General features: G+C 35.9%; 1 protein-coding gene across 1 annotated transcript in view; it reads right to left on the bottom strand.

Moving 5' to 3' along the window:
- The window catches only part of LOC131049616 (fumarylacetoacetase), a 109620-nt gene that overhangs the window by 35866 nt on the left and 47098 nt on the right, over positions 1-26656 (bottom strand). The window contains exons 3-5 of the mRNA XM_057983671.2: positions 16718-16776; positions 16490-16614; positions 8154-8228 (exon numbers count right to left, since the gene is read on the bottom strand). Coding sequence (XP_057839654.2) covers positions 8154-8228; positions 16490-16614; positions 16718-16776 — 259 coding nt within the window. The remainder of the gene's footprint in view (positions 1-8153; positions 8229-16489; positions 16615-16717; positions 16777-26656) is intronic.

Raw genomic sequence — 26656 nt, 5'->3', positions numbered from 1 at the left:
ATGCAGATGAACAATCATTGGGTATGGATGAACAGTAATGGTTTGGTACGGCAAAGACAAACAGTACCATACAGATGCACAGTAGTTTAGAAAGCAGCAAAACAGATTTACAAATCAGATTTCCTCCCACCCATTTCTTGTCACTTCTATTTGGTCATTTTTAATTATCTCAAGACCTTTTTTGCAACTCCCCTTGGTAAAGTCAAATTGTTAAAAAAAATCATTTTTCTATAATGTTTATTAAAGTCGAATACATCATTATTTACCATCCACTTGAATTTGAAAGAATCATTTTTTTTTAAATGAAGTAGAAAGGACATTACAAGATTGAGGATAACAATTACAAAAAACATGACCTCACAATGAATAACAATAAATAAGAATATACCAAGGAAATTCTATAATGACTAAAAAGAGGAAACAAGCCAGGCAAAAATCAATCTTGAAAATTGATGCAAGAATAATGAAAGTAACAACCTATATAAAAAGATGAAAGCAGTAATCCACTTCGAAAATGGATGTAAGAATAATGAAAGCTACAATCTATTAGAATATGTTAGAATATAATAATGGTGTATTAAAGTGTATTCACACTTAGTGTACTTGGGTAATTAGGTGTAGGTCATTGAATAGGGTTATTGTAATAGTTGTACTTATTGCAACTCTTAATGAGCATGTTGTATTGTCTTTTGCTATGGCAATCATACGATTATATGTGGTAGATGCATAGTACTTTTCTAATTCTATATAATTCTACTACTTCTCTTTGTGGAGTAAGTCATTCCAACCATTTTTTATCATCTCATTTATTTGCAATTACTAACATTGATATAAGAGCTCTAAGTGAAGGCTCTAGGTTAGGGTTTCAAGTTACAATTTGATCAAGCAAAAAAAGTCAAGAAGAAGCCGTGATTGCAAAACAGGTCACGAAATCACTAAATAACTCAAGCAACTCATTATAGAACCTGAAGGGGTGGTAAGGAAACAGTTACATAGGAAAAATCAATCAAAATATCTTGAAAGTTGTGGCTAGGGTTTTCTATTACCCAAATGCAAATGTGCGACTCAAAATAGAAAATATCATGAGCATTAATTTCAGAAAATCGCAGGTCACAAGCTGAAAATTGTGGGCAAAACCACAGCATAAATTTAGGACTCAAATGCCAACCACATTGACTGATTTTTGTCATTTTTTAAGCAGAAAATGAAGTCACGGCTATAGAATTGCGATCTTTGGGCACATGATTTTTTCTAGTTGTGTCAAGGGCACATGATGCAAAAAAATCAGTATAGAGGTCATGCAACAAGTCAAATTTGCAGAAAAAAATGCTAGAAGTCATGGCTAGGGCAGAAAAATCGTCGATTTTTCCTCGCAAAACTTGCAGGTTTTAAAAATTGCACAAGAAAATTTTATTTGACGAGGGTCTAAAGGTCATAAATCCCATGTTTTGATAAGGGCAAATGTGAGATTTTGCCAAGATCTAGAGGCAATGGAAAGCACAAATAAGAGAGAACAAAATGTATGAAAGGAATAAATTGTATTCTATCAAGATGAAAATATTGATCAACTGGATCATCAATCGTTGTTGTTACATACAATGTAGATGAGCCTGCTTATATAGGCAAGGCTATATGGATATGTGAGCACACAAACATGACATGTGGCTCAATGAGAAACAAAGGTAGGTAGGAGAAACAATATAATATTCCACATGAGGTGGATGACCCACCGAAAGTGGAATTATCACTCCACAATAAGTGGATATGATAAATTAGTAACAAGATCAACACCATAAAAGGTGGAAATTCTCCTACAAACACTATCCCAATGTGGCACAAACACCCAAGTGTCTCATATCCAAACTAATATGAAATGCATTATCCTAAGTAAACTTAAGTAAGGTGTAATAATATCCAACATGAATAAATATTTACACCAACACCCCCCCTTAAGTGCAACTTAGGGAAATGCACTTAAGTCTACAATGCAAGATGGGTCTCGACTACAAGGTCATGTTAGGTACCCATGTACAAATGCAAATGCATGCAAACCAATGCAATGAAATCTCTCATAAAGCAGGGAAAGAGAGAAAAACCACATGGGAAAAAACTCCCCCCCAAAAGAGAGATGATGAAAGCACACAATGCTTTCAATGATGAATAAGAGAGAAGAAGAGACCATGAAGCCCCCCCTCAATGTAAAATCTCCTGCAAAGATGGTCCAATGATGTTGACCAAAATACCTCCCCATAAGAAAGAAAGAGAGCCAATGCTGCACCAATAATGTCAAAGTGTGACAAAACTAGGTACCAATGTCGATGACGATGAATCACTCGCTGCAACAAAATGAAGATCAGGCATGGCGACAACCTGCTTTGAGCATCATCTGGATACTCGTAAATAGCAGAAATACCGGTACAATCGAAGTCTCACAGGAGCCATGCACAAATGTGTACAATCTAAGTCTCAACTGGAGCCATGCACCAAGTCTCACAAGATATTCCTAATCTACATGTACAAGAGGATTACATCAAATAGTCATCAAAGACAAGATACAAAAAGGTGTGGCACTTTATGATAGTGCGAGTACAACATTGCTCATGCAAGAGCATAAAACATGATATAGTGCAAATTTGGAAACGTGAAGATGATGCCACCAAAGAAGCCTTGTAGAATACTGCAAATGAAGATGCCTTTGATTGGGATGTTGTCAAGCAAAATATAGGAGCAATAGGCCCCCCCCTTGGCTGCCGGTTGGTAGTGCTGCAAGACAGGTGTGAAGTGGACAAAAAAAAATGTGTTCCCAATTTGACTTATTCCATGATATTTTTGTTTTTAAAAGATCTCTTAAAAAACATTTATTAAAATGCCCATTAAAAAAAACTTTATTAAAAAGAATAAAGAAAAAAATTAAAAAAAGGCGTAAGTCATTTTTTTTATAAAAAAAAAATTGATATTAAAAAAACTTTAATAAAAATTTATTAAAGAAAAGCTTTATAAAAATAAACTTTAATAAAAATTTATTAAAGAAAAACTTTATAAAAAAAAATTATTATTTTTTATTAAAAAACTATTTAAAAAACTAAAATTAAAAATTAAAAAAAGGGGCCTATGGGCACTGCGGAGGCCGCAGGACCTGCGTCACCCACAGGTACAAACCTGGTTCCAAATTATTATTATTATTTTTTTTAGATTTTAATTTATTAAAAAAAAACAAATTACCCCCCCCCCCCCAAAAAAAAATTTTGGATTTTTTATTTTTATTTTTTTTAAATTCTGAAAAAAAAAAAAAAACGGAAAGTAAATTTTAATATTTTTTTCAGACCTGTACCTGCAAGTGCGTACGGCGGGCCAAGAGAGGGAATTTTTTCAACTCGGAGGGACGGAAGCTGATTTCAACGAATTGATAGTCTATCTTAGGGTTTTTGGGCCTTCTGAGCGCAATGGCGATGACGGATTTGGCCAAACACGCTCCAAAATTGCAGATCGCTGTCGGGACAAGTCACCACCCTCCCCCTTCAAACGGCTCTAGATTTGGCTTCGGATGTCGGATTTGGACGAAACAAAAGGCGATTCTGACTTTCTCAAACCTCCTCAATCCAATGGTGACCTCAGATTTGAGCCAACAAGCTCCAATAATAACCTGCAATAGAAAGCTCCAAAATGCAAAACCCCAAATTTCTCTCAATTGGCAAACCAATGGCACTCTAATGACTCTGATACCATATGAGATTTTGCCAAGATCTAGAGGCAATGGAAAGCACAAATAAGAGAACAAAATGTATGATAGGAATAAACTGTATTCTATCAAGATGAAAATACTGATCAACTGAATCATCAATCGTTGTTGTTACATAGAATGTAGATGAGCCTGCTTATATAGGCAAGGCTATATGGATATGTGAGCACACAAACATGACATGTGGCTCAATGAGAAACAAGGTTAGGTAGGAAATAGGTGTGGTAGGTAGGAGAAACAATATAATATTCCACATGAGGTGGATCACCCACCGAAAGTGGAATTATCACTCCACAATAAGTGGATATGATAAAGAAGTAACAAGATCAACACCATAAAAGGTGGAAATTCTCCTACACACACTATCCCAATGTGGTACAAACACCCAAGTGTCTCATACCCAAACTACTATGAAATACATTATCCTAAGTAAACTTAAGGTGTAATAATATCCAACATGAATAAAAATTTACACCAGCAGCAAAAATTTAATGTACCATTTTTATTTAAAGATCACTCACCTTTTTTTAGAAAAACTATTTGAATTTTTTTGAATTTACAAATTTTGGAATGAGGGTTTCAAGTTGACAGATCTTGGAAGATTTTTATTTGCAATTTTCAGGATCATTCTAAAAGTTTTTGAGGAAGTATTATTTTTTCAGGTCAAATTTAAGAGGTTGTGGCGGTTTCAGTAAAAGCTAATTTTCTAGGATAATGGTAAATATTAAAAATTTAGATTTGTTGGAGGCACAAAAATTCACTGGGAAAAAACATTATATAAAGTCACAAACTCACGACTGTTGAGCATATAGAATGTTTGATAGAATTCTCTAGGAACCAAAACTAGGCTTGCAACCAACCTAGATGATTGTGACAAGCGTCACTAAAAAGCCTTATTGGTATTCTTGTTGTCTATGTCTATGATTTAATCCTCTAATTCTAGAATGCCATATCTACATTTACACTATGGGAAAGCTTGTAAAACAAGCAATCAAGTCTCCAAGAAAAGTCAAGTCCTATATATGGGGAATGTGTTGTTTACCACAAAATTGTACGAGGGTGGATCTTTATTAGAGCACCTTTTGAAAATCAAAGATATTAAGGTTCACTTTGTCACAATCAATAAAACAATGGACAAGAAAAAATACGATTCTTTAGTCATCAACAACTTGCCACCCTCCTATGAAACCTTTGTGGAGTTGTTATTGTTGGTGTGAATTAGGTGTCTTTCCTAACTAGATCACCTAGTAGGTCCTATTCACATGTTAAGTTTACTTAGGTCTTAGGAATCTTTCTAGAAAAATTCTTAGTTGTCAATGAGATCTTATCTCATTTATTTGTTGTGTTCTAGGGGTTTAAATATTTTTTATGTTAGTTGTCTCATGTTCTAGTATTAAGACACATATCAAGAAAAAAGATCTTGTCTAATCCTATCCCTCACCTTGCCTATATAAGCAAGGCTCTTGTACATTGTAGTATCAGAAGATCAAAAGATCACTATCATAGATCTTAATATCAAACAATCTCTTTTCTTGACACTCTCTTGTGGAAGGCTATCTTTTGTTTTGCAGATCCTAGGGTGTGTGAGCTAACCTTCAGCTCCTACATGGTATCAAAGCATTTTATACCAACTGTAACAGTTACACCTATTGGCAAAAAGTCAAATTGTGACATTTGACAAGGTCAATTCATACTTGTGTAGAAGAAACAACAACAAGAGCACATGAGTGGAATTTCTTCTAGTAGTTCAAAAAGTGCACTTGTTGCACAATCTCAAGGTACAAACCGAAGTTCTCATCATTCATCTACCAAAGTTCTCATCATTCTTCTTCACAATCATGAATAAAAGTACAATGCTTCAATCATACAAACTGAGCATGTGAATAATAATTGCAAGAAACAACACCATGATATGTCCCACAAGAAACAACATAATGAAGCTAATGTGGCAATTATTGTTAGTGAAGACCATGATGTGGAGTTTCCATTGATGACTTTTTTAGATAGTACTAAAAACAATTGTTGGTTCTTTGATCTAGGCACTTCACCTACTAGAAGGACTAGTATGTCAAGTTTTCTATTAATGATAGTCACAGGGTTTCACTTGATAACGGCAAGTCATACATGGTTAAAGAGATAAATGATGTAAGAATTGCACTCAACAATGGCATCAAGCTTCTATTACAAAATGTTAGGTATGTTCTATGATTGAACATGGAAATTACTCTATATGCCAAATTATAAAAAGTCACATTCTAAAACTTTAGTTTTGTTGGACAAACCGTATTGTTTATGATGTCAACTACAAAAAAGTAATTGCTCAAGACATTAGAATAGGCAGTGTGTACAAAAGTTTGTACAAACTTACTAATTATATTTTGCATGCCACGCCAAAAGAACCATGATCCAATGATACATCTAAGGAGGTCAAGGTAGAAGTCAATAACATGACATCATTGATAGATGTAATTTCCAATTCATGGGGTGTTCCAACGCATCAACCTTTGGGTGGTACTTCTCCACCTATGTATTAGCAGAAAAGAACTAAAAGTGTGTCCATTCCAGCTGAAGTTCATCCTATACAAATGTGTCTCTGAACGGGACTATCTACACAACATTTGCTTTTTATGCTTCAAAAGGATTGTTTGATGATGACTTCACCAAACCAAATGCATCACTCTGGAAGGTAGGCAAACAAATCAGTAACTCTACAATACTTATGAGCACAAGCTTATACGAGGGTGGTATATCAGTATAAAATCATTTTTAATTTTTTCAAATCAACAACCACAATAATAAAAACTTCAAAATATCAACAATTAGGAAAACAAGAACACAAGATTTATGTGGAAGCCCTTTCAAGAGAAAAACATGGCAAAACAATTTGCTTATATACAAAAACTTCTCTTACAGCTTTGTAGGCACCATCCTACTAGAGACACCAATCCTCACTTATATTTGTGGACACCAATCCCTATGACTGAGCACCAAAACATCAAGAGACACCAATCTCTTCTATAGATAGGCACCAACCTCTTTAACAAAAAAGTCTTCTTGAAGAATAAGTCTCCTTAAATCTGCAACAAGATCACCTTAAAAAGGTCTGCTCAAATCTGCTATAATTCTCCTCTTAGATCTGTTAAAAATCCTTCACAAAATCTGCCATCAATCACTTTCAAAATCTGCTCAAGAACTTCTTTAAGATTTGCTCATAAAAAACCTTACAATCTGCTCATTAAGTCTGATTTAATTCTGCTCCTAAGTCTGGTATTAATAGGAAAGATGGTTGTTTTAATAGCTTGTATTTCACATCTCCACATTTCCTGATTTTATATCTCACAAATGCATCTCTTCACCCAAGAGAGGTGACTCTCCAAGGAGATCGGCCATATGTGTATAAAACAATTTTTTTTATTTAAAAGCCTTCCAAATTTGGGTGCTAGACATGGGTCGGTCCATGCAGAAAATAGTCGGCCATATGTGCATGAAACACATTTATTTCATTTAAAAACCTTCCAAATTAGGGAACTAGAAATGGGTCGGCGATATTTATTTTGAATATTAAATCCCCAAAGTGGGGTGCCACTATGAGGGGGGCTCGACCTCATCCAAAATAGATTACCTGCAATTTTTAAAACATTAAAAGGGGGCAGGAAAAGCCAAGGGTCAGTCAACATTATGAATGATGGGTTGGTCCTGAATAGATATAAATTAATTTAAATGCAAATCAAACTCTTATTTTGAGCACCAATTTAATTCCTTCCTTTTTGCTGATGATCTGCCAGTGTAGTTGGCCATGATTTGCTTCAGTACTTCATCTCCTTGGATATGTGCTTTCACATCAATGACAATTACAATAGGGCATGTTCATTCTGTTCTTTCTTCACACCTATCTCATGTGCTTGATGTCATGGAGCTTGCTCATTCAAACACTCCTTCCCATTTCTGCACATCTCAAGGACCCTGTTGTACTTTAATGACTAAACTTCCTGATCCTTTTAGTTTAGTCATTAAGAGGTATTAGAATATAATAATGATGTAATAAAGAGTGTTCACAATTTAGTTTACCTGGATAGTTACGTGCAGGTTACTGAATATGTCTGTTGTACTAGTTATAGTTGTTCCAGCTCTTAATGAACCTGTTGTACTGTGATTTAATATAGCAGTTGTATGATTGGAATATGGTAGATGGAATAGTACTTTTCGATTTCTATATATTGCTACTACCACTCTTTGTGGTGTAAGCTATTCAAGCCAATTTCTCTCATCTCATTTCTTTGCATTTACTAACATAATCTAATATGATCTTTAAATTACGGATGAAAAGGTAGAAATAACAGTTTGTTTGCATACATTGCTTTAGAATTAAGCTTCAAAGAAAATTCAAAAAGATGAAACTGAGAAACCTTATTACCTGGGTCTGATAATATCTGTTCCAGATATAACAATAGAAGAAGCTCTTCCATGATAGGCAACAGGAAGATGGAACCTGCATCATGACAATGTTTAAACTGAGGCACATCTAACGTTGTTAATTTATATTGGTTATGTAAAAAAAATCAACGACAATCTTCTCACGATTGCCATAGTTACAAACATAAAATGCCCCAGATAACAACCAACATAAAATATATATGTAACATAAACTTTTAGAGGATAAAATGTTACTTTGGCTCTCATCAGTGTCCATGAAAATAGCTGGCTACAAAGGGTAAAGGCTAGTGACAAATGTGATTATAATTTATTACCTTCACTTTTTATATTTTTCAAGTCTTGGCTTTTGTTGACCACACTGAATGTGTTGGCCAACAGTAAGGGGTTTTATGACTCCCAATACTAGGCTTGCTCAAAGATTCATATTTGATGCCTAGGCCCTAAACTATATAGTTAAAAGTATGGATATAAATAAAACTTGGAAAATTACAATGTTTATTAAAGTATAGAACTAAGACGTCAATATTTGATTGATAATATTTGTGATGGGGCCACATAAATTACAAAGGTTATTTATTCTGTTTCAAAACAGTTTTATGGCCAAAACAATTAAATTCAAATCGACAATAACCCTGTGCAAAATTTAAAACAATATATTCAAACAAATTATATAGCAATGGGTGTTTTGTTGACGTGGCTTAAGTCGGATTACCAACTCTCTCCGATCAACGCAGAATAGGATTGTTGAGTATCCTATCCTCTCTTGTGTAAGGAATCCCTAATGCTATTTTAGATGATCAAAGGGAACAACCTCAAGGCTCCAAATGTCAGGTCTTGACTGCGGGATAGCTCAGCGATTGATGCGTTTTACTAGTAACACAAGGGGGCTTACGTTTACAACAAGTTGGTCTGCATCTAACGATGTTGATTCTCTAGTTGGAAAATGAATAACAAAAGAGAGGGGTTTAGGGATCCTAAGGACAGTGATGATAACAGCTAATGCAGCGGGTAGACAGATTTCCATAAACCAATTCTCATTTCGCCGGAGACACCCTCACAACTCGACAAGAACGGTGCAAGCTCCAAAGGATAAATGGATTTTCAGACTATGGGGATTTGTCTAGGCACCCAATTCTGGCGCAGCCTGAGACATACTCACAGTTGAACTACGCACAGTTTTGGGTTCAGATTAACCATGCACGGTGACCTACAATTAGCAGGTCCCCGAAGGTATGAACCTAAAATGCATCAAATACCCCCCACACTTTGCCATTAGAACCACTAAACTCTAATTAACCAGCTGAAAAGGAAACCATGCAAACAAAATAAAACCAAAATAACAAACACCAAATTCAATGTTCAAATAACAAAACTCGGCGATAGAGGAGGAATGCGAACTTCAACCTAGCAATCCCTTTAAATGCATTTTAGCCCTTTTGAAGAAAACTTGGCCTTTTAAACAGATTTGCAAGACTTGGAAAACTCAGCTTTACAAGGGTGAATTCAAACTCTTTATAAACTCATATGAAAAAATGTCGAGCTTTCATCTGTTCCTTTATTCTTTCAACTTTCATATTGCATGTAAGGGGAAATCTCGCCTTTTTTAAGAAGAATGCAAACTTTCATTTTAAAATTCCCTCTTGCTTGTTAAAAAAACTCGGCCACTCTACATGAGATGAGCGAACCTTTGATAGACAAAAATCACCAAACCTTTGTTACACCCCCTACTCAGCGAAATTCAGTTTCTAAATAAAAATGTGCGATTTTGATATTTCTTGCAAAATTGACAAAATCACTGAACTTTGCCTTTTAGATTTGATTTTTACTAAAGGGAATTCGGGCCCTTTCAAGGAATTGCACAAATTTTCATGACTGGCCCCTTTGAAGGAAAAGTGCGAACTTGGTATTTGCAAATGAAATTCAAGGTTTTGAAGGAAAATGCATGATTTTATTTGACCTAGCTAATAAACCTATCTTTGGGGAATTAGGCTATTTTAGCCAGAATGTGAGACCTTTTGTTTCCTTTCTATGAAACTCGGCACCTCACAAAAATGTGCAATTTTGATTTTGCAAACTCAGCATCCTGAAGGTGAAAGATGAAAACGGCTTTCATTCTTTTACTTCAACGCCCGAGCTCTATTTCCTCTTCGGTTTTTCTCGGTGATTTGAAGACATTGACGAGGGTTTTTACTTGGTCTTTGTTGCTTGTGAGAATACTGAGTTTTCCTTTATACGCCCCCTTGCAACATGAGAATTCAGCTTTAAAATGGGGCTTGAACAAACTTCCTCTCTCTATCAGGCAGACTTCAAAAGAAAAAGACAGGGGAGGGGGGGGTCCCTGTAACAGGGATGTGATGTGCATCGCACAACATTTTCCAGTAAAAACAGATCAAAATATTAATAATTCGGATAAAATCCCTAGCAACAGTCAACACAAAGGCTTGGATACAGCAATTGTTAAGCAATCAATGGTGAACAAGATGGAAGATATAACATCTCAAATAATATATATTCATTTATTCCCAAAATTTAGATTTTGTAAATAATTTTATAAATGAAAATACAGAAGTAGCAGAGATCTGAGACTTATATGATTTAAACAAGTGAGTGCACAAAATAAAAACTGTTAACGGAAGATATTGCAGAGTAAATGAGTGCTTTCTTATGCTACTGTAGTTTCTAAAATATCAAAATGAAAAGTTTCTTCCCCATGATACAAACATCTATTCCTGGTTCCTCTGCCATCCATGACCATTAAAGGCTGGTGTTTCTCAAATGAAGTGCTCAAAGAGACTAATAAAAGCAGAAGCAAGTCCCACTGAAAAAGGGAGATGTCAATGTCTCAACATGCCCCAATTTTTCCTAACTAGGCATTCCATGAAAATTAAAAACTGTCCCTGGTTTATATGATTCTCGAGTGTTCTGAGTTCTGGGTTTAAGTCAATGACTTGTCCTTGGTTGTCCTTTCCCTGATTTGTGTCTTTGGCTTTCAGCTAGTCATCTCTGAAAGTATATATGCGTCCTAAATCTCTACTCTCATCACTTCAAAGTTCAAACTATTTTAGCAACAAGCCATTAGGGTTTTTTTTTCCATAGGAAGAGACAAAATGTTTTGTGAAGATATATTAGGTGCAGGTTAGTCGGTCATAGTTCCCTATAGTTATGTCAATCCTTCACATTCTGACTGACTGACTGATACTTATACATCTATAGACCAATTGGACGACAAAAAAACAAACTTTTATGTTTCCCCATGGCATTTGGCCAATGATTTTGAGCTGACGTCATTACTTGCTGTTAACCATACCATAATGATTGATCAATAGAATGAGATTTTAAATTGTTCTCTTAAACCAAATTTAGAATGTTTCAGAGCCATTTCCTCAGAGCACCTTTTATGATTTCAAACCTATTCTTATCTTCTGAACCCCCAAAACTGATAAGTTTATAGAGCCCATTTAAACCTCGTTTTCAGCTCTATTTTCTGTGTGCCTGTATTGTGACTTTTAAAAGACACTTGTTTTACAGGCTATTCTTGTGCAGCTTTACCAGTGAAACTGAATCCACCACATGCTGGCCTACTTCTTAGCTTACGAACTGTCACAATAACTCAGCCTAAACCTGAATTTGACATTCATCTTCCTTGAGCCAAATAAATTTCCTTTTTGTTAGAACTAGCTAAGGAACCTAATACAAGAGAATCTATCCAATCAATGAGAAATCAAAACGATCTAGGTATGCTTGTATTTATTGTGATTGCAGATGAATTTGATTTTGAAAAATGAACCCAGGTTTGATATTAAATATTTTCTTTAGAAAATAAAACAAAAGTATTGAAGGATCTAGGTATGCTTGTATTTATTGTGATTGCAGATGAATTTGATTTTGAAAAATGAACCCAGGTTTGATATTAAATATTTTCTTTAGAAAATAAAACAAAAGTATTGAAGGATCCATGGGAAACAAAATTGAGTTCAACTTTTAATAATTTATCTAGTGAATATTGCTTTTCTCTATGCACAGTTATCTTGATAAAGAGGGCAATTTGAAACATTTATTGGATATTGTTGGACCCAAATATTGCATGAAAAACTGGGGCGAAGCCTAGGAATTTGTAGCTGATTTAAAAACTCATTATTGAAACTTTTGGAAATCTTATTACATTTTAACATGAGAATCTATATATACCTAGTTTAATGGCATTGTAAAGGGTTGGAAACTGTTGTCATTTTATGACACCCTTGGTCCATCAGTAAGAAACGATCAGAGATACGATCCATGGACTAGCACTGCCCTAATTGATCAAGGACTAAGTAGGAGAATCATGAAGTAGGAAGTGTTGCCTTGTCCAAAGGAGGTTCTTCCCCTTTGCCTTCTCCTGTTCTCCTTCTCCGGAACTCCAGAACTCGGAACCTCGAGGTTCCGTAGTTCCTTCCCCTCCCTGCCTTTTCTCTCTAGTTCCCCCGGAACTCCAGAACCCCGAGGTTCCGAAGTTCCTTCCCTTTGCCCCTTTTTCCAGTTCTCCGGAACCCCGAGGTTCCAAAGTTGCCTGCTGCTCTCCTTTCTCCTTCCCGGAACCCCGACGTTCTGAAGTTCTTTCCTTGTCTTCCCTACTTCAGAAACCCGAGTTTCCGAAGTCCCCAGACTTCCTTCCGACTGGCGACACTTCCGGATGGAGTGATCGACACTCAAAGCTTTAAATGCTCCGAAAGTTTTGGTGACTTATGGACCTTCTTTTGTGGAGCCACAGGTGTGCATTTAATGTTTTTGGCAGGATTTCCATCAAAGGAGGTATGGGGCCATGCTTGTTGTGGTGACTTATGTCATGTCTGCATACTTTGACTTTGGAAGGTCAGTAAATCCACCTTCTCAGGGTTGCCCTTTGTGGGTATGGCTAGGTTGCTTGCAAGTACTGAGGTCAAGTGCATGCACTTCGTTGCACTCCCAGACTAACATGCAATGGTCATGATCACTCTCGTAACCTTTTTTCTATATAAGGCTTTTAGGCCTCATTGTAAAGGGTTCTCTCCCTGCTGCCTTGAGCTTTCTTATGCTCTTTCTCTTCTTTTGAAGACTTGTAAATTTTTTTTTGCATTTCTGCAACTGTAAGTTTGGCCTTTGTCCTTTGAATGAATTGAAACTACCATTCTTGCCTTACTTCAACTTATGCATGTTGTGTATGTGTTCTTACCTCCATTATAAGTGTATGTTTGTGGTTTTCTTCTCTCCATATATGCTGTGTTAACTTGTTTTCTAAGTGTGACTTGTGGGAATCCTTCTCCCCTCTTGACACTCAGCAAATTCTAACCTCCATACATGCGTTTGGGTCACTCATACAACTGAAGTTTGTGCATCTCTTGGGTATTTCAGTTGATTCCTTGTGCCATTTCGGGTGGGGAGAGGAACAATCTCTCTTCTTGGTGCATCACCTCCTTTTATTTCAAGCATTTCTCTCTTCCCTTTACCTCTGCAATTTGTTAGGATAGGCCTAGGAGTTAGTTTTGAAGTGTTGAGTTGGTTCAACACCTCCACCTGGATTGAGAAGGAAGTCGGCCTTCTCCGGAGATTCAACCCCCTTGCGCAAGGTCCCACACTTCGAGGTTGTTTCCATGCATCACAAGGTTGCTGAGTTGATAGCTCAGCAAGGGTGCGAGCTTTTGTGATAACAGAAACCTTGGAGACTTTTCTTAATTTTTTAACATAATATATTAATTATTAATTTTCTCTATTTCCATTCTGAGTTTGTGAGTTTGAGTATTTTCATTGCTGCAGTTTATATGAGTTCCTCTAAGTCAGCAATTCAGAGTGCCCTATCAAAGCTTTATCATTTGCAGTTGTGAGTTGTGATGTTCCCGAATCTTGATGACATGTGTATGAATATGATGGCCATCTTGTGTATGTATGTTCTTTATCACTTTTCCACGGAAGATTGTATCATTTGAGTAATGAAATTTTCCTTTGTGACTCCGCTTCAATAAAAACCCAGGAGAATCTTACAAGCAAAAATTTTAAGGAATTGTCATGGAGCTATTTTTGCAAGAAGCATGGGTAAACCACCTATCATCTTCTTCTCCATTGTGAATTCTTGCAAAGGATTTCTTGATAAGCCAGAAATGATTTGGATGACCTCTAGATCTATCAAACAATATTTAGAAAGCTGGTGAATTGGGAGGAAGAACCTACAATCTTTGTGACAGGCAACAATCTGCACCCCTTGGCGAATTTGGCTTCAACAAAAAATATAATGTTCTAGGAGGAGCATCCCTACATAAGGTGTCGGGTGAAAACAAAAACTGTAAACGTTGAGGTTGTCAGGCCTTCCCTCTCCTGGAACGTGTACTTTAATTTGGAAATTTGTGCTCAAGAGCTAGGAAGTAATTGTACCCTTCTTTCTCCCCTACCCTAGTAATGTGGGGGTTAAGAAACAATAATAATGAAATCAAGAAGAACCAGCAAGGAAATGGAGTTCTCTACTTAGGAGGTAGTTCAATTTTAAGCTCAACTTTGACAAAGCTTCTAAAAGGAAACTGGGTCATGTAGTTTGTGGTTGTCTAATCAGGAACTTTTATGTTTCCAAATAGAAACAACAACCAAGAGAAGCCCTATCCCTTTTATAAGGTTCATGGATGGCAAAATAGTCAAATATCAAGAATATGATTGTTGAGGGTGACTCTTAGACAATCATCCAAGGAATGATATAGGAGGGTTTGGGTAATTGGAGATTGAATTGCATTGTTAAAGGATCTATTAAAATAACTCATCTTTTCAGACAATTGAATTTGTTCGTTGCTATTGGGAAACTAATACAGCATTTGACTATCCGTCAAATGCTGGTATTATCAATAACACTTTCTACCAAGGTCATCTCAAATCTAACCTCATGGCCAATTGTCCAATAAGGCAAAAATTTGGCTTAGGGGTTTAAGAATGTGGGACAGAAAAATATCCTCAAGTTGAGGGCACAGGGAAGGCTCTTTCTGTTTGAAGGTATCATTGCCTTGTGGGGAGACTTGCATAGTGTTATGTGATGATTTGATTGCCTACATTTTTTAATGAACAGAACCAGACTAAGATGTAATTAGCAACATGTGTGGGTGTTTTATTTCTCTTTTTTATTTTTTTCTTGTTTTTCTCTGCATTCAAGATAAGGGCTAGATCGAAAAGCACTTGAAGAACGGAACTGAAGCGGAAAACACATGACTTGTGACTCTCCTTATGGAGAAGTCATTTTGGACAGCAGATTGGAAAACATCTCCTACATTGATTCTCATGATGATGGAACAGTGTTGGGATAGGATGGTGTTGGAAACACAGGGAAAAGGTAGACTGGAGTGTCTATTGCTAGAGATTTTCACATAAAACTGATTGTTGTGATCCACAAGAAAGCAATGTATGAGTGGATGTTGCACCACCTGCTACAAGGAGGTGATTTTTCTTCAGGAGATAGTCTGGGTTCTAACATAAGGTAAAGAGGAAAGCAAGTCTTCTCTAGCTGTGGCTAAGGAGGATAGTTGTGTGTAGAACAGTGTAGCAATTCTCAAGCAACTCTGCTACAACTTCTTAAAGTATGTTGATACTCTAAGAAGTGGTTATAAGTGGTGCACTGGGATGGATAACTGTAGGAAGCTAACAATGTCACCATGCTGCAATTGATTGTTGAAGGCTTTCAAAAAGTGCTTAAGCAGCTATTCCAGACCCTAGTGTGGGAAATTGCATAAAGGCAAAGAGCAGCAAATTCAGTAAGGAGGTGGGAGGAATGGTGCAGGTCCAACAGGTGCACAATTCACGGGAATTGTTGGTGTTGATATTTTTGTAAATCCTCCATAGAGCATTGACAAGTTGAACTGTGAGGGCAATGGCAGCCCTATTCCTGCCTTAATCAATATGTAGCATGTGTTGCTGGAAGGGGGTGGGCTAGGTTCTTTCTGTGGTTGGGGGTCAATTGTTTGTATTTTTTCATTTCTTGTAACCATGGAAGTCAGTGCTCCTTCTTTTAGTTGTTCCCATAGAGCTAGTGATTGCTTTGGAAGGTGAAAGGAACAGCCACAACAGACCACTTATTTTATCAATCAGTTATTGTTTTCAACGACTTCTCTCTTCTAAAAGTTAATTTCATCTACACTAGCAAAATATGAAAATACAATATTTCAGTCCCCTATTCCATCATTCTTAGTCATTGAAGTATGTAACAATACCCATAGTCTCATACACTTCATCTTAAAATGCCAACTAATGAACATTAGTCTTCCTAGCAATAGAAATAATGGATTTAAAATTTATGTCTATTTCTTGCTAAAAGAAAGAAAATACATTTACCAGTTTGGGAGAATTGGATTTTCTGGACCACGAAAAATAATGCCACAGTTCTTTGTATGATGCAAGGAGGCAAAAAAGTCTGTATAGTCCCCTATAACGCAAGGAAGAACCATCTGTACCTGACTCTATTGATCAAATGGCACCAATTCATTAATCCTGTGAACAATCTAAAGCAATTTTTAATTGCTCTTTTAAAATTTTATTTAAAAAAGACTAATCAATTCTCACCATGGGGAACAATGCATTTTTTTGTAATTCAACATTATCTCGCAATGTTGGCTCATCTACTGTGAGAAGATAATATAAGTAATATTAGTTTTGAATCCTGACACTAATAATTGATGAAAAATTACTAACTAGTATAGAGTTTTAAGCATTCATCCTCAAGAACAAAATAATGGTATTATGCAAAGAGAATGATCAAAAGATATGAACAAATACGACACTGAATTAGAATTATCACATCATTTAGAACCTGCAAGTTCTGTACAATGATTTGGGAAGTTGAATATGTGTATCTATCAAAAGTTAAAACTGAGCTAACTAGAAACCTATTTGACAAATAGTTATTATACATACTTATAAAGTGAGGAGACAAAGACATGGCTTGATAGTTACATGAAGAGAAACTGCTCAACTTCCCTTAATTGAGATTACATGCTTTGTCATTTTCTGCAGTATCACAGACCAACTATTCTGAACAGAGATGACACTACCAATACCACCTATGTTACATGAGACAAATTAGGCTCTAAGGTTTGACTTCTTATTCTTAAGAAGATAATAAATCTTATGATGAAAAAGTTTGATTTATTGTTATCATCATGATGTGGCAATATAATCAAAGTCTAGTACCATCTTTAGATCAATCTTGACACTTTTTTATTAAAAAATGGAACATGATGAGGCCAATAATTTTATATTAGGAAAAGCTATTCAGATTACTTCAAAAGTTTACATGCATATATTTAGCTGCTCAGAATACATGTTAATGTGTTCTGCTTATTGACTGGACCCCTAAAAGTGTATAGCATATTCACAATCATACTGAAGCTCTAAATCATTAAGGTCCTCAGCCCCTTTAAGAACATTAAAGCTAGATAGAGAATTTCATTCAGAGTGAAACTACCACTACCACTCCTTGATGCTACATTTGACTGCCCTGACTGACTCTCTTCCTTAGACATCAATGTAACCACAGCCAAAAAGGCACATCCACGTCAGTCAGCTCTAGACCAACATCCCAATGCATGGACAACCTTTGCTTATAACAATTAGTCTTATGTCATCAATGTAACCACATTTAAAGACACATACAAGTCAGTCAGCTCTAGGTTGACATTCCAATGAATTGATGACCTTTTCCTATAAATTAGTCTTCTGTGTCAAGAGAGAGGAATTGACATGTACAAACACCAAGTTCTCTGTTTTATATGCTCCCAATCTATTGAGCTTAACCAGATGCATAAAGGAGCCTGAGATAAGAGAGATGAATTTGAATACCTTTGAGAACAAAAGTAGTTTGGGGGACATCAAATTGTGTTTGGTTATTACAAATTTGTTTCTCTTGAGTGCACAGCTTTAAAATAAATTCTCTAAGTTGTGTTTGCATTTCTTGATTAAAGGTTTCGTGTACTCAACTATGATTGTATAATGAACGGAAAAAAGCAGCGTAGAGCTCAGATTGCAGAAAAAGTGAGCTTAACATCACTGTCAACCCTTTTCTGTTGCCTTTCCAAGGACATTTTTGTTGACCCAGTCATTTCAAAATTTGCATGTCACTTTCAGCACTTCGGAGGTGCTTCAAATATGTTTGTGTATCTGAGATGTTTCAGAGAGCTAGAAACACAAAACACTAACACCCTTAGACATTTCTGATTACTTAGCTTGTTAGAGGACTTAACTTTCAAATCTGAAAGACAATATAACCAAAAGGATTCTTCCTAGATCCACAATGTGTGCATATGTTTCATGCCCCCTTTGCAAGGATATGGGGTTAACACTTATAAAAGTTTCAATAGAAGTGCTACTTGTAAATACTTTCTTCTATGCTAATTGAAGGATATAGATATTTGATATATATTTCAGCTTCCAAAGATGTAGCAGCAGGGGTAAGAACACACCCAGAAGGTTCATTCGATCTTCCCATGGCATATCAAGGGAATATTATAACTAAAATGGCTTTTTGGCATATATAAATCCATGATGTGATCCATAGGCGATCAATTTAGAGAGTTTGCAGCAGTTGGATAAAACTTTTAACAGTAGAGGTCATAAAGTGTAATATTGCAAAGCCAAGAGAAAGATATTGGAATGATGAATTAAGTATGCATGGGTCTAACTGTCCCAATTGGAGATACTCTTTGTAATTTGCATTCCTGCTTTACAAAAGTGAATGTTAGAGCAGACACATGACCCATTTCTATGCTATTACTTTCCCACATTGGATTTTCCGAGCCCAGATCAGTTTAATTGCCACATTGGGAGCCACTCTTCATAAATGAATGGAAGAGCAGAGGCATGGCTCATTTCCATGCTGCAGTTTTACCACAATGGACTTCTCTAGAGTCAATAAGGTGTTTCATGCAATATTTTCTTGCTGCTGTCTCATTTTTATCATGTTTTTTATACATTTCCAATTTGTATTTAATTCTAGAAACTAATTTGGCAGGCTATACAATTCCTGCAACTTTTAGGCAATGTTCTTTAAGTAGAGCATGTTATGCCAATAACTATCCAGATTCAAAGAAATTACACACAACTCAAATAGATGGAACTTTTATTCCCATTGAAAGTAGGGTACATACTATAATGGTACAAGAAAATATGATAATTGATAAAAGCTCCCTTACCCTGACCAACATCATTGCACATTTAGTATTGTCTATCAATGGCGTGTCCACGTAGAGCACAAACGTACCACCCAAGGCTAATTAAGCATGCATTAAGTACACTAATCAACCATGGAATAGGACAAAACGATAGTAATTCAATTAATACAGATTATTTTGCTGTCTAAAGAGGGGCCATATTTTCAAATTCAGTCAATCACTGGAGTATCTTAGTCAACTAAAGAAAAATTTCCATAATTGAAAATTTGAAACACATCAAGGCAATGATCTAGGCATTACACAGTTAGCACGAATGCTGAATTTCTCAGGAACCAAGCATGTGCAATGATATAACCTGTAAAGAAAGTTATAAAAATAATTCAAGAATCCATACACCATAAGTCAACAGCACACGGTTGTCAACTATTCCTTATAGTTCAGAGGACAGCTCACATAAACTCCATTTTTTACCATGTAACTATAAGATCATGTCCATACGCACACATACTAGCTGAGACATCAATAATATTAAAATAGCAAACAACTCTAGCCAGGCATAGCATTAATAATTTTCTCAAAATGAATAGCAGATGCTTTAAACTAATTAAATATCCATATTACAAATACGCCATATCAGCAATTTTGTTCAAATTAGTACTTTGCCCTAAGCAATTATTTTTATTTTCTATGGCTATGATAGTTATGATGTATAAAATGATAAAAATCTGCCATATGTAATAAAAAAGGACAAAAAAACCCAAGAATGATAACATGAAGTAACACTAGACTACCCACCAATTGGCAGACAGAGGTTATAGGTCAAGGAATTATATTATTATACGGTATACTAACTTTGAGGCTATACAGAAGGGGATCTCAAGCATATAAAAAATAATTGAATCTGACAACTGATCCAAGCCAACCTCTCAATGAATGAATGCTACAATATACACCATTAAACTAAACATGAAGGTTAAAGGGTAAGAGAAGCCAGAAGATGTTTATCATGTCAAAAAACAATTATTGTGTGTGTAATTTGTCCACAATCTGAAAGGTGTATCTATTTTGCCAAAAAGAAGCACTTATGGCATGTGCTAATTGAACCTCTTCGGTTCCTCTTTTAACCCATCTCGCCAGAATGGTTCCTCTGTTTTGATAAGGTTCTAAACTCAATAAACAAGTGCCTTCTAACTCCATGGACGGAGATTCTACAATAGTCCAGCTTCTTTCTTATGTATTCAATCCCAATATAAGGCAAGCATCTAACTAAAGTTTGTTGTGGCTCATTAATCATAAGTAAAATCAACCAAATGACGAAACAACACTTAGATATAGCTTGTTCATAAAGAAAAATGGCCTCTCATGTTAATAGCATGTAGTTCTCAATCATTAAAGGCAACTAAATTAACTTATTTGTTGTTTGCAGACAGCACAGCTAACCTTTTACTCTTCCAACCATAAAGAATGTATGCACATCAAGGCCAAAGATGTATGACATATGTAGGCACATGTGGATGTGCATTTGTTTGTATCCATGTATTCATATATGTATGTACAGCTGTGCATATGTATGTGTGTGTAGACATACATATGTATTATAATATCCATATGTAGGTATGTGTATACTGTATTATGATATACATATATCTACACAAATACATATGATAATACATTTATATGCATATGTATGTTAGCATATATGTAATGAATGTAGTCAGTGTACAATGTCTAGTATTATGTTTCGATTATATTGGTTGTCTGATTATGTATTAAGTGTTTGTTGGTTTCAAGTAGTTATAAGTGTTGTTTGGCTGATAGTTGTGTTCCTCTTGACAACCATCGGGTCCATTAAATAGATTGTGTATCATCAAGGAAAGGTGTATGAACTAGTCAAATCAACACCGATCCTTGGCTGGCCATCTCTAGTCATCTTCTATAATAATTTCAAATGCAATTAGATATATATTTTACTCCTATATCTGGTATGCATTGTCATCTCTATTATTAATTCATGTATTTATTTTATTAGGTAGAGCAAGAAACATTTGGCAATGTTGTCTTAAAAAGAAATTAAGTCAGATTTGAGTAATTCATGCCCTCAAATCCCAATAAAGGTGACTAAACGCCACAAGGTGGTCAAGACCATGAGATCAGGTGATCTTTAAGGATCATTGAGCAAAGGGAACGAAGGAGAAGATTACGAGGAACACTTGAGGAAAATACAACCAGACAATTTTCAGGTTGAAGCCCTTCCTGAGAATGTAGTCAAGTTGAAAAGTCAAGACAACCTTCTCCAGACTTGGGAGACAAAGTCACATTCCATCACAAAATTGTAGGAGAGTAGCCTTTGGAGCATTTAAAGATTGTCAATCGATGGAGAAGAAGTTGAGCCAAGGGTGTATAAAACAAAATCTGAAGGCGAAACAAGTGCATGAAAGGCCGAAGCCAAGGGAAGACTTGAGGATTCCTACATGGCCGAGAGTGCAAGAGAAGCACTAAGTCTGAATCAAAACTCCCAGGCATGTAGATTCTAGATGCTAGATTCGCATCACAATAAAACCATGTCAATACTTAATGGCAAAAAGCAAAAGTTGCCCAAGTTTACAGAAAATGGATCTAAGGATTTTGTTAGGCATTATACTTGTGAAACAATCTGAACAGCAAATGGGCAAGAAAGATGATAAAGCGATTTGGCTACAATCTTTCCCAGCCACCTTGCAAAATATAGCAATTGAGTGGCATACAAAAATTGGCCAAGCCTCCATAAATACATGGGAAATATTAAGGAAGGCCTTTGAAGAAGATTTTAAATCACTTCCTGATAATGAAATAGTAGCAAAAATTTACAATATAAAACGAGGTAAGCATAAAAATGTACGAGCTTATAAGTTATAACCATAGAATTGAAGAATTCCTAGTAAAAATTGGGAACAAAACCAATTAACAGTAAAAAAAAGTGGTAGTTCATTTAAGGTTTAATTCCATCATTAAGAAAAAATATGAAGGTAGTACCAACCTAATCCTATTTTGAGGCTACAATCGGGGACATAGATGGAAAATGGAAGTTTGGACAACAACAAACAATGAATTGGGAATGATAAAAGTATTTTGGGGGGACATGCTCAAAATGATGAATGAACTAAAGGCAAAGAAAGAAACCGATAAAGAAAATAACACACTATGGTGTACTAAGCATAGTTACAAGACTTGGACTCGGCTCGAACTCGGCAAGCTGATTTTTGACTAAGACTCAGACTCGACGCCCCGACTCAGCCAAGACTTGGCAAATTGAAAAACCCAAGAAATTCAAAGATTTTTAACGATTTTAAACTTCTTTCATGAATTTTTTTAATAAATAAACCTCAAAAACACAATAATCTCATCAAATAGAAACTACTTTGAACACATACACAAGTTTACATTCATCACATAAGTATAAACGCAAATTTTAGGCTTGAGTTGAAGGAAATAAGCTAAACGAAATAACACATTATAAATATAAATAGTGTCAAATGTCTACAAAATTCATTATCATCTCAGGTACATGTAGAATGTATGGTCATTGCACAAGCATGTTTTGTTTATTTAAATTTACACATACCACTTCATTATTTTCCAATGTGTTGTGCATATGAATCTGGGTAGAAAGAATTAGTTGTTTAACCAGATGAACTAATCTTAGATTCCTTAAATTAGGTGGTTTACCATGGTGCAAAACAATGTATGTGGTTCATTCTTGTTAGTGGCTTAAGCATCTCCACAAGTGAATAAATCATTGTGCAAGCAGTTCATGATGCAGTTAGTATCCAATACCGTGTGAGAAGGAATGTCCTTGAAAGTGAAGAAAGTTGCAGACAAATGAGCAGTGCAGATCTTAATTTGTTCGTAAAACCGGAAAGGATTGCTTTATGTTGTTATATGGAGCCTAATCAAACTCGGAGATTAAATTTTCCCCACTTTTATCGACGCAGTCCCCCAAATCATTCAACAAGGGTTTGGGGGCAGCGCCCCCAAGATGGGTTCAAGGGACAAAGCCCCTTGCGGAAGTTTTTTTTCTATAAACTATAAACTATAAATTTGTTTTGTCTTTTTTTAACCTTGTTGGGTGGCAGAGTCCAAGGCTCGAGACTCGATGCCAAGTCTGGCAGACTCGACGAGTCTACCAAGACCTAGCCAGACTCGGTCGAGTCCGAGTCCAAGGTCGCCTGTCATTGACAGAGGCGACCCGCCTCGGGACTTGCCGAGTCTTGTAACTATGGTACTAAGTGCAAAATTTAGGGGCAAAGTAAGTAATTGTCCTAGAAAGATGTTTTGTGAGATTTGCCAAGTTATGGGTCATTCAATAAACGAATGCCCGTACAATTTGAAGACTAGGAGTACACAAGTGCTCTTTACATAAGGAGAGTAGTCCACTCCATTGAAGCCATAGAATGCATCTCCAAGAGGTTATCAAAATCAACAAGGGCAAAATCGAATATAGTACAACTCCAAAGGAAGTCCTATCATACAATGTTGACAATGTAGTGAATGGGGACATTTTAAGAAAGACTGACAAAAAAAGCAAGACAAAGTGTAATTACCATGCAAATGGTGTAGACCTATAAACCATGAAGACACGAGATGTCCAAAGCCAAAAGCTAGCATCAATCTAATTGATGTTGACAAGCAAAATGAAGTTCTAGCCATTACTCATGCCCAAGCAAGGAAGGCTATGTACCCAAACCCACGTACAAAAAAAGAAAGGCTCTATCAAGAAAGTGCCAAAGTGGAGAACGCTACAAATAGCAAATGCCACCACTCAATTGCAAATGCTAGTATGGTAACAAATCAATTACAATCCAAGAAAAATATTACAAGGCAAGTACTTCATATTACCTTACCAATTAAAGTATGTAATGTCTTCTTTTGGGATTTACCTGAATTTAAGCCCTAAAACAATAATTCCAACTTACGATGATAATCATATTATCTTTAACAATAAAATTACCAATCATAATGCCCTTAATAGGATAATTCGGGTTTAGGTCCTACAAACAATATTAATCACTAGAAACAGACATTAAAGACATCATTAAGCATTAAGACCCACGATAGCATCTATATCCAAGTAAGCATCATTCATATCTAAATCAATACACCCTATTATCATTGATATTTAGTTCAAGGCATATTCCTTATAATCAACCATATTAGGAATTCATTGGAAATGTTTGCAAACAGCAATCTCAAGAATGGTCATCCTCGTATCGCGGGAGTATGTAAGGATTTTTGGTCCATTCCATCCCCCAGTCCACCATGGAGATTGGTCCTCCTCCTCGACCAAGCCCACGAGCATGGAACGGATTACTGGTCCATTCAATTTCCTGGCCCACGAGCATGGCAAGATTTCTAGTCCATCCATATCGAGGTGGCAAATTTGATATGATGCATGGAGGATTTCTAGTCCTTCAGCTCTTGTGAACCTGGAAGGCTGGCCATCCTTCCTATTTACAAGACATTTCTATAAATTCAAAATAGATTGCTAAAGGAATTTGCTATATGAATTGCTAATAAATACTCTTAGTGGAGGTGCGATGAATCCTAGAATAATCTTATAACTTGCTAGAATCCTATGCATAAATAGGACTGATAATAAATTAGACTTGCTGATCTAGATAGGGGTCCACTTGATTCTTATAAATAACTGCAATCACTCAAATTGCAGATTGGTTCTTGTCAATCTATTAATTTTCACTTGATGTCTTCACAAATGGGTTGATCTCCTTTTTATGTCCTCCATGGTGGAATGAAAACACACAACCTTTATTATCATCACACCCTTTACAAAGGATGCATCCCTTGATTAACTCATTGCTTTTAGTAGCTTGCTGTTATGTCTTTTAATTAAGGAATCACTGCCTAACAAATCCCCTTCAACCCACTTTGGAGAGTCATTTCTTATATATTCTGAATTTATTATGGCAGCGATCTCATTAACAATGTTGCGATCTAGGTTATTATGGTTAGGGCATGACAAATTAGTGGATTTATTATAAAGTATTCCTGACTTCCAAATGCAAATGCATTGGGAGAGAATGTGATGGTGCATGCTACGGCCCAATAGAAATCTAGCGAGAATGAAGATCCAATAACCAAACCTCTACTATTGGGCAACCAAGTGATCAATCCGATGCTAATGACAATTAACACAATAAAGAAACTAGTCACGGTGAATATGGAGATCCTTGGAAGGTATCTCACAAATACAATTTTTGATGGTGGCTCTAGCGTGAATGTACTTCTAAAAGACACTTGGAGAAGTCTTCGCAAGCTGACCATTTGGCCCCCAACCTTTCAATTGGTGGATGTAGATCAGCAAGGCACTAAGGTAATTGAAGTTCTAATAGGACAAAAGGTAATTATTAGAAACCAAGCATTTTCGTTAAGCTTTGTGGTCATCTCATTAAAGAAAAAAGCATACGATGCATTGTTGGGTCGAGGTTGGCTAGTAGTAGCCAAAACAGATCACAACTGGAAAAAGAATACAATCTCCATTGAAAACAAAGGTTGGATGTACGTAAGTGATTTAAAAAACCAGGCCATCGGTAAGGAAGAAGCTTCTTCGGATTCATCAAATTCAAACCCTAGAGAAGAATGGAGGAAGAGTCAAGGTCCAATAGAATTGAATGATGAAGAAATTTTGGAGTTATAGTCATGTTTGGAGGATGAAACAAATTCTCTTTGTGGCCTATTTCATTGGAAAATGAAGGATTATGAAATACTCATCGGCTTGTAATTTTCTCGAAGCTACAACCCTTAGTGAAAAGCAACCAATGAAAGAACGCAAAATTACCAACAACACATCTCAAAGTACTAACAGCAATTACAAAAAAAGAAAACAAAATTAAAAAATAAGGAAAGATTGGAACAAAAATGGAAAAAATAAAATTTCAATGAAAAATATAAGAGGAACAATTATAAAGTGCAGCCACTTAACTATCAAGCCATATGGTGATGTATAGTAAAGTTGCATTCAACAAAGGGAATAAATGGTAGCAAGAGTCAAACAAAGTCAGCCTTTTATTGTATTGTACAGCTTCTGAAGAACACAAATGGATCACTGAGAGGGGGGGAGGAATCAGTGGTAATCAAAAACTTGAACTTTCCTAAAAGATTAAAACATTAACAATCAAGATTATAAACCTATGAGCAAAGATATACAAATACATAAACATACACAAATAAAATGCAAGCCCATAACACAAGATATACGAGGAAAACCCAATGTGGGAAAAACCTCGGTGAGAAATGTTGTTGGAATCTACTGCTCCAATCCAGCCTCACAAGTAAAACTGAT

Source organism: Cryptomeria japonica, chromosome 10 (assembly GCF_030272615.1).
Source record: "Cryptomeria japonica chromosome 10, Sugi_1.0, whole genome shotgun sequence".
NCBI classification, from domain to species: domain Eukaryota; kingdom Viridiplantae; phylum Streptophyta; class Pinopsida; order Cupressales; family Cupressaceae; genus Cryptomeria; species Cryptomeria japonica.
Note: the sequence above shows the minus strand (reverse complement) of the source record. Positions and strands in the feature narration are given on the sequence as shown.